Source organism: Canis lupus, chromosome 30 (assembly GCF_003254725.2).
Source record: "Canis lupus dingo isolate Sandy chromosome 30, ASM325472v2, whole genome shotgun sequence".
Lineage (NCBI taxonomy): Eukaryota > Metazoa > Chordata > Mammalia > Carnivora > Canidae > Canis > Canis lupus.
This window is the reverse complement of record NC_064272.1, coordinates 36,274,110-36,283,545: the sequence shown is the minus strand read 5'-3', so window position 1 is coordinate 36,283,545 and position 9,436 is coordinate 36,274,110. Positions and strand designations below refer to the sequence as shown.

The window sequence follows — 9,436 nt, the reverse complement described above, 5'->3', positions numbered from 1 at the left end:
CACCTTTCAGAGTACTGAATGCTAGGTCATTCTGAGATCCAATTAATATACAAAGAGGTAGTACAATATTGATTGAGCCTCAGATAGAAGAAACTGAAATCTCGGGCAAGTCACTTAACCTCGCTGAGCCTCATTTTCTTCTTTTGTAAAACAGAGCAATTTCTACACCTCTGTAGACAGTAATAGAAGTTAAAGTGCTTTGAAGACAAAAGTGATACATGAACAGATCCAAATAAAACCAAATTAAATTGTCCTGAAATCTGGACTTGGCTAGAATATCAATGACGGGGATCTCCAACTTATGGGGACTTTAAGATAAAACTCTCCCTCCATCCCTCTAGGAGATACTTAGTAGCTTTTAAGGGTAAGCTAAATGGAAGCAATGTGAGGGAGTTTAAATGACTTTTAAAATATTTTATGTTAAAAAAATTGACAAAAATCTGAACATCTAATAATATCACTGTTACAACACAAAGAGCAATTTAAATTCAGTGTTCAAGACAGAAATTGCAAAGCTTTCAGAAAATGCTCTGAAGGCTTCATTTAACCAAGTTAATTGTTGGGGATGGTCTCATTCACAGTTCCCTGCAAAGAAACTGAACCAAATCTTGTCATTTTATATTAAGTAGGAACAGTGAATAAGGCACATAATATAGGTGACTTGGGCCACCAATATATCTTTTTTTAACTATAAAAATAAACATAAGTAACTAATGGAATAACAAAATAAAAGTTTATTTTATTAGAATTAGGAATGTTCTTTCCCTCTGGGCAACCTGAACAGTCCAGTTACAATGAAAATCTAAGAACAGTTATTTCCACAGCACAGGGTGCTCTATGCACAAAATTACAGGGTTAGGAGCATTTAATCAATTTACCGATCTGATTGTCTCACCAACCCGCCCCCTCCCATCCCCCAAGTGCTCTATACCGGGATTTGTAGCTAAAGGATTTTGTTACATCAAGTCCTTTTCTCTCTTGTACTAAATTTCAGTTCCTAATTGTGGCTGAACCACATTTCACACTGCAGATTCAACCATTTCAAATCAAGTCAGTCAGTCTTGGATCTGTTATATATGTGTGTATGTATACACATGTGTATTTAATATATTTATTTAAACACACATAAAACACATACAATCTGGGTCGCAGCAAATTACACAGAATTTAGAGTTTGATGATATCATATGCTACTCAATTTTACCACTGTGTGTATCCTGAGCTTTGGATCAAAATTTTATTGAAAATCATTTAAAGTCCATCTACTGCTCAATGAATTGTTCAAATGAAGCATGCACTTTCAAAAGACAATGTAACTGCCCTCAAGAAAACTAGGAGACCCTGGTGCTTACCGTGAATAGAGCCCTCTGACAAAAAGACTTAGGTTGGTGAAATAGGGAAGCTGTCATACAATATGGCTTGCCTATCCCAGCTGGGGTCACTGAAGCTACTAACAATGAAAGCAATTAACTCAGGGAATTCTGTCAAATATGGAGATAGCTGTTAAAAGCTTGGAAGTTCAGAAAAGGCCAGTTCACCCTGATCCATACAAATTAGGGAATGCACCCACAACTGCAATACCCTTAGGTAATATGCCAACACTGAAACTAAAAAGCATCTCTAAAAAGCACACGTGGGGCTGATATTATGAAGTACACACATTGTTTTTGGATACTTGTTGCAAGGGGGGCATGTAAAGAGGATTTATGACACTGAAACCTAGATACTGCAGTTAACTGGTAAGATTTTTAAAAACACCACACATACACAAAACATTTTAAGGGAGCCACATATATCTAGATAGCAACTCTGGCTGCTTTTCAAAGTTACCAGGGAAAGGAACTCATTCAAGCTTTCTGTTAAAAAAAAAAACAAAACAAAACCAACAATCTCCTTAGTTTTGATAAATGTCTTTTAAGATTGATGCAGTCATTTAAAATAAAGTCAAATGAATGATAGGGGACAGGGGAGAAGAAACTATGAAAGAAGCAGACACTGAGTTCAGATTTGCATCTGAAGTGGCAAGGGAAGGGAGGATAAAAGGTAGGGTTGAAGTTGATCCTAAAGCGACAAGTGGTTTAAGGAAGCAGCATAATATACTCAGCAAACATTCACTGATTTTTGATGGGAAAAGAACAGTTGCAAGTACATCTCATGTAACAACCTTTTTCTAAAAGGAAAAGTAGGGTTGATTCAGCAAAGCCTAACTTAGGCAAAAGGCCAGAGGAAAGTGAATCTACTTCCCAATGGAGTAATAAGATGTACAATGCAAGAGCAGACAAAGCTGCCTCACAAATGGTAAACACTCCCTAGGCGCAAGACATTTAAAGGAAGACAAAGAGGTCGCGAAAACTGGTATTTGATATTAAGACCTCTTGATCTAGTTGCCTAGTTCACTCTGCACTCCTGTATAAAACTGACAGATTTAGGGATGCTGACCTGTTGAAAAATACCACAGCCAGAATGGCCTAAACAGATATATAGTTAATAAAACCACCACCATCCTTTACTTTTAACATAGCTCTTAGTAGAAATTTCATAAAAATGGACATCACAGCTAAAATGCATTATTAATTCTCCTATCTGCTGACAATAGAAAAGAAGCAAACTCAGTGATTTCTATTTAAATGCACTAGATGGGAATATTATGTTCTAGGGGGTGTTTGCCTTCAAACTGAACCCACAGCAACACACACAAGCAATTTCAGTATCTGCCATTTTAAATTCACAATCTGAAACTAAGTGAATGGCTATTTATTTATATTCATATTTAAAGCAAAAACATTCTATTTGACACCCTAATGTAAAGAAGGGGTGAGAGAAGAGCCATAACTAAAATCGTAAGAGGCTCAAAAGCAGCAATTAAGGAAAAAAAAAAGGGAAAAAAGTTGAAATGTTTCCTCTGGATGTGAGAGGGAGCATAGGAAGCCTTCAGGTGTGTGCAAGACACGGGCACACAAAGGCTTAGGTAGATGAAAGAGGCCGTGGAGGGGGAGGAGGCTGGGGACTGGGTCATTCTTGAAAGACAGCACAAAGCTCTCTGTTATAGCCCTTGTCAGGCCATGGCATGGGGCGGGGCTTGAGCTCCCTGTCCCTGATCAAGAGCCGGAATTCAAGGCATGAGGCCCATGGCCACTAACGGACACATCAAAAGGAAAAAGGGCAAAGTCATCTCAGGAAAGTAAAATCAAAGAGCTCTAGTTAGGTCTTCCGGAGGTGCTAAACCAACACACCTTTATCCCAACCCTCAACCCTGGAAAGATAAAGCAAACTGAAAGAAAATGCACAGCAAATAGACATAATCTTGAAGATTTTTAAAGAATAAATATTTTTTGTAATTAAACATTATGCAAACACGTGCCACGCTTGCTTTGTCCATGCATATGCGCTATATACAATTTTGAAAAATACTGTGTTGTCCTCTTGTTTTAAAAGTCATATACAAAGTTTTTTTGTTTTTTTGTTTAATTCCTCTTGCTGCCTACCCCCTTCCCTGCCCCAAGAATTTTCTTTACAAGGAACTAATTCACTAATTCACTCATGACCTTGGGGTATGAGAGAAAGAGAGTCAGTCTGCGTGTGTGGGTGTATCTGTATGTGTAGGGGAGGAAGGGGAAGAGGTCCTTTACCAAAGTACAACAAAATGGCTGGTTTGGACATGAAAAGCAGTGTCAAGGAGCTGTTTTAAATTTTAACTGCACTATACTCAGGAAAAAGAAAAAGAAAAAAAGGAGTCAGCTTTGAGAATGAAGCTACGTTACAAGTTAAAGTTGGAGGGCTTTTAGTGTGTCTGTCACACTTTTGTTGGCGGCCTAGAATACTGTTGTACAATGGTTTATCTACCTTTTTTTATTACAATATAATTTACTTAAACTTTCTGTTAACAAAACAGAATTCTGGTACTACAGACCAGAGGTGTCAGAACAGGCTTAGTGCCTCCTTGTTTGTGTTTGTTTTGTTTTAATTGCATGAGCACTCTAGATGGTAAAGTTTTCAGAGTTCATTTTATGCAGGGCCATTCTCAGTCCTCAATGTACTCCCACAGATCTTTTTCATAGCCTTCATGCACATGCTGTAACAAAACCCTTCGTCGACTCTCACAGTATCTGCAATCAGAGGAAACAAAACAAAACAAAACAAAACACTTGTCAGCCTCCAGTAATAAAAAAAAGAGGCATTAACTTATTCTTTTAAGGCACTCCTACAGTTTATCCAGACTGGGAACAAGCACTTGTTTTTTTTTTTTTTAATAGGTACATTTTCAGGTCTAGATGTACACAACAAATCATTTTCTAATTTTAAAAAGGTATTCTTCAAAAGTTGTGAATCCCAGTTTTGGAGATTAATTTTAGAGAAACAAAATGTTAGAAATTCCTAAGCATATCCTGTCATTCTACAGATAAGTAACAGTTTCAGAAAAAAGTAATTTTAAGGGTTACTCACATCTATAAAATCTTTGTTAACTGTGAAAGTGACTATAAATGCAATGCAGTAGCTACAGTTGACTAAGGGAAGTGAAAATATTACTTGGGACTACATCTCCAAGTTTTCCAAATGCCCAAAGGTTTCTCCTACTATAAAAAAAGATACTAGTTTTGGTAAGGAAACAACTTTGGGAGAACAGCTCCACGTTGAGAAAGCAAACATTCTGCATCTTTAGCTTAAGAGGTAGCACGCTTTGAAGTAACCTCTACCCCTAGGACATAGTAATCCTCTCCTTAGGAAAAAAACAAATCTAATAAAAGCTCTAAAGCCCCAGGCTAGCACAAGCACCCTAATCTCACCCCTCCTCCTAATAACCACTTGCCGTTTCTTAGGTTCTTTCTTCCTCACAATGTGGCAACTAAGCAAATAAAGCTAAATGGAAGCAGAACCAGTGGGATAAATGCTTGACTAGCACCACTATCTGCAATATGTTGCCCAAAAGACAGAAGAAATCTGTGGCAGCAACGGGATTATTGGGTATGTTAAATCCAAGTTTCACTATCATCAAATTTCCCCACTTAGTGGCACACGGGCAGCAATTTTAGCTCAACAACTGGTCAAGAAATCTCACCTGTACTTATCTTGTACTTTCTGCTTTATGTCCTGCAGAGAATCTTGGGAAATATCTCGTTCGAGGTAGCCCGAAAGCACCTCTGTGGCATTCTCTAGATCTGCTTGGTTATTCTGCAAGAGAGGAGGAGGAATACAGAGTAATTCTGGCTTAGATGAAAGCTGAAAGACGTACCATCTCGTTGGCTTCCTCGCCTAGAGAATGCTCTTAACAGTGACTGTAATTTTCACAGGTGGTTTCTCTACCCGTCAGCTCTTTATCACTTTCACCTCTAACAACCTGTTCTCTCTTTCCTAGTATAATTTTTTACATGGTAAAAGAACAGAAGATTCATCCATTACCTCTGGAAGAATATTAAGAGAAAGTCCTAAAAACAATCAGGAAAAGTCTTTTGGAATATTCTACTTCTGCAAACTGCTGTCTGCTGAAATTCAAAAAAAGGAGGGAACTTACGGAAAAAACATAAACCCATTCCTGTTTATATAGCTGGCTGCACCTACTTCTTGCAACAACCCATGGAAGATTAAAATCGTTATCCTTTAGTACTATGGCTAGTCCTATACATTTATCCATCTAAATCACCGTATCTCTTGCCATTTACAGGCATCAATGTTTTATGCATCAATTTTTAACATGCAGTGTTATGTTAGTTTCAAGTGTGCAATATAGTGATTTAAACAATTCTGTACATTACTCAGTGCTCATCACAATAAGTGTATTCACCATCTGTCACCAAATAATGTTAATACCATCTTACTGACTATATTCCCTATGCTATATTTTTCATCTCTATGATTTATTTATTTTGTGAGTGGAAGTATATACCTCTTAATCCCTTTTATCTATTTCACCCATCCATCCCACCCACCTCCTCTCTGGCAACCACCAGTTTGCTCTCTGTATTTAAGAGTGGTTTTTTTTCCCCTTTTCTTCTTTGTTTGATCATTAGTGTTTCTTAAAGTCCACATATAAGTGAAATCATATGGTTACTTGTCTTCTCTGACTTAATTTACTCAGAATTATTCTCTCTAGGTCTATCCATGTAGCAAATGTTAAGACCTCATTCTTTTCATTATCGTGCATCAATTTCAAATGACCACTCTATTTGAAAAACCATTACTGCTAAAAGCCCTCGTTAGTCACTACTTTTCCACGAATAGTAACCACCATATTAACTTCTAATATCTTATATTAGTTTTGCCTGAATAAAGGCTTTTACTGAGAACTTATGATGTGCCAGTTGCTATATAAGCAATATACATGTATTATTTCACTTAAAGCTTGTTAACATTTTAAAGATTTTTTTTTGGGTGGGGGGAGCAGAGAAAGAGAACACAAGTAGGGGGAATGGCAAGCAGAGGGAGAGGGAGAAGTGGGTTCCCTGCTGAGGAGGGACCCTGACTTAGGGCTCAATCCCAGGGTCCTAGGATCATGACCTGAACTGAAGGCAGATGCTTAACCAACTGAGCCACTCAGACAACCCAGTATCATCTCCATTTTAAAATAAAAATATAAATGATGTTGAGTAATTTGCTCCAAGTCAATAGAGCTAAAACCTGATTAAGTCCAGTTTCAAATTCAGGGCTGACTCTAGAGTCTGCACACTTAATCATTAGCTGGTTAAACCACATTAATTTGAATGCAGTTTAGGACAAGATATCTAAATTCTGAGCAGATAGAAGCTTTTAAAACTCTATATATCTTATCTATGAAAGACCAAGTAGTCCTATGACATGGGGGTTTTTCTTCCCCACTCAGTAGCTATTCCTACCTCAAAGATAATGGACTGGTTATTCTTTTTGAGGTAGAAAGCGAAGACATAAGTGTACATGAGTGTGGCACGACACTGGCAGAGGACATCAACTGCTTTCTTCAGGAATTGCACCTCAATCCAGGACATGTTGTGCTGTTGCATCTCCTCCATTTTCTGCTTCACCTGAGCATAGAGTTTGTGCTCAAAGCGTAGACTCTGCATGTGGTTCATATAGCGATTACAGTAGAACAGGTACCTCTGCAGGGCTGCCCTAGATCGCTGTCCCATTAAGAAAAATTAAGGAAATGTAATTATAACAAATGTATCAAATACACACAAAAGCTGATACCATATTTACTGATGAAACAGTACAGGGATTTAGGCTAAAATCAGGAGCAAACACATCTCTTGCCATCTTTTGCTATTTAATACTGCTATGAATATCTGATAGCTATACTTCCAGTATGGCAGCCATCGGCCACCTGTCACTATTTAAATTAAAAAAATTTCAGTTCCCCAGTGCTCAACACGCATGTTTGGTCAGTGGTGATAAAGAACATTTCCATCATAGAAAGCTCTACTGGATAGCACTGTTCTGCAGTATGCAGTAAGTAAACAAGTAAGAAGTATCAACATTTTAAAGTAGAAAACAACAGAGAGGCAGCCAGACATCATATAACTCCTCATATAATACGAAAGAAAGTATACAGTATCACCAGGTAGGTGATACTCCCCAATGGAGTCTGAATTCAAGTATCTAGAATTAACCACCAGTTTCAGGAAAAACAGAGATAAAAGAGCCTATTAAATGATACCAGGAAATTACAATCAACAAAATCCAGAATATGAAAAATTCTCTGGGACAAAATGACTTAGCTTCCTCAACAAATAAATGGCAATGTGGAGGGAAAATAGGAATGGAAGACCTATAGAATAGGGAATACTCAAGGGATGTCAATCAAATCTAACTCCCTGTGTGGATCCTGATTTGAACCAACTATAAAAGAAAACTTATGAAATAAATGGAGACATCTGAACACTGGATAGTTAATATTAAAGTTTTGCTTTAAAAACATAATAAATATATATACAAAGATAATAATGGTATTGCAGTTATATTAAAAGTGTTTTAAAGATACATGAAGTATTATCTGATCTAGATTTGTTTTATTTATCAGGCTGCAATAATAATTCACCTTGGTCTCTCCCAGTATACTGTCAATCTCTAGAGATGCAACCTTTTGTTTTTATTTATTACTTATGTTTAAAAATATTTTATTTATTTGAAAGAGAGAGAGAGAGAGAGAGAACACACAAACAGGGAGGAGGGGCAGAGGGAAAGGGAGAAGTAGACCTCCCCAGGACCCCAGGACCCTTAGGATCACAACCTGAGCCAAAGGCAGACACTTAACCAAGTGAGCCACCCAGGCACCCCAAGGTAGGTAACAAGTAATACTGTTATCTCTAGTGCCTAATATGCAGAAAATAATTAATAAATGTTTGTTAAATGAAACCACTATGAAAAGGTTTCTTATCACACATGCATATTTCTTTTTACTATCATTTCCTCCTCCTCTCTTTAGGCCTGAGAGACTACAAATAGCACAGACACTAGCAGGCCCTGAGGTTGGGCTCCAGCTTTCAAATACTAATCTGAACCACATAATTAGTCAACCATGAGGTTCTTCTATCATACAATACCAAAACATCTCAAAAAATCTAATATTACTATTCAAGAATCAGACAGGTATCAAATCAAAGCTTACACAATGGAAAATTATGCCAATTATATATAATTGTTATTAGATTAAAAAGCAGATTAAATATTAGCTTTAATATCTATCTTTAATATTAAATGGTAATCTTTAATATTCATTCAACAGTAATCTTTAATATTAAAGATTAATATTAATGTTAATAAATATGTGTTAATCTAAAATTATGTTAATCAAATATAATATGTAGAAAATAATCTGCTTGGCATTTTATCTCCCCCTCAAAGCATTAATATTTTCAAGCCTGTCAGATTTCCAAGATTAAATGGAAAAACAAAACTACCATATTAAAATACATGATATGTTAGAGGACTTGATTTAATAATTCTAAAATAGCTTCTCACTAAAACACTTCTAAAATTCAACATGAAAGAAAACCCATACCACCATTGCAAGTAAGACCAACTTTTAAATCAAATGCCAGAATCTGGATTGAGAATGCAGTGAGTGATAACCTGAAAGCACTTTGGAAAAAAATCCAAAACAACAAACCTGACTGCCTAGAACAGGGGTAAGCAAACTCTGGCTTGTAAGCCAGGTCCAGCTGCTGCCTGGTTTTGTAAATAGAGTTAACTTGGAACTTTGTCCAGCTTCTGTCCATAACTGTCATGCCTACTCATCTGAGTCTACAGATGATTTAGCATTACAAGAGCAGAGGCAGAGTTGAATAGTTGTCAAGAAACCATACAGTGTGTAAAGCTGAAAATATTTACTATCTGGCCCTTCACAGAAAAATCGTATTGACTCTCCTGGTCTAGAAAATAAGAAAATCCAAATGTCCACCAAGATTAGCACTGTGGCGTAGTATATTGAGTCAATAACTTTCTACAACACAGGTATACCATCTTTCCA

General features: G+C 36.9%; 1 protein-coding gene across 1 annotated transcript in view; it reads right to left on the bottom strand.

Annotated features, from left to right (window-relative positions):
* Window positions 1-714: 714 nt before the first annotated feature.
* ARIH1 (ariadne RBR E3 ubiquitin protein ligase 1) overlaps window positions 715-9,436 on the bottom strand; it is a 112,870-nt gene continuing 104,148 nt past the window's right edge. The window contains exons 12-14 of the mRNA XM_025472238.3: window positions 6,828-7,088; window positions 5,057-5,169; window positions 715-4,106 (exon numbers count right to left, since the gene is read on the bottom strand). Of these exons, the coding sequence (XP_025328023.1) occupies window positions 4,022-4,106; window positions 5,057-5,169; window positions 6,828-7,088 (459 nt within the window). The 3' untranslated portion in view covers window positions 715-4,021. The remainder of the gene's footprint in view (window positions 4,107-5,056; window positions 5,170-6,827; window positions 7,089-9,436) is intronic.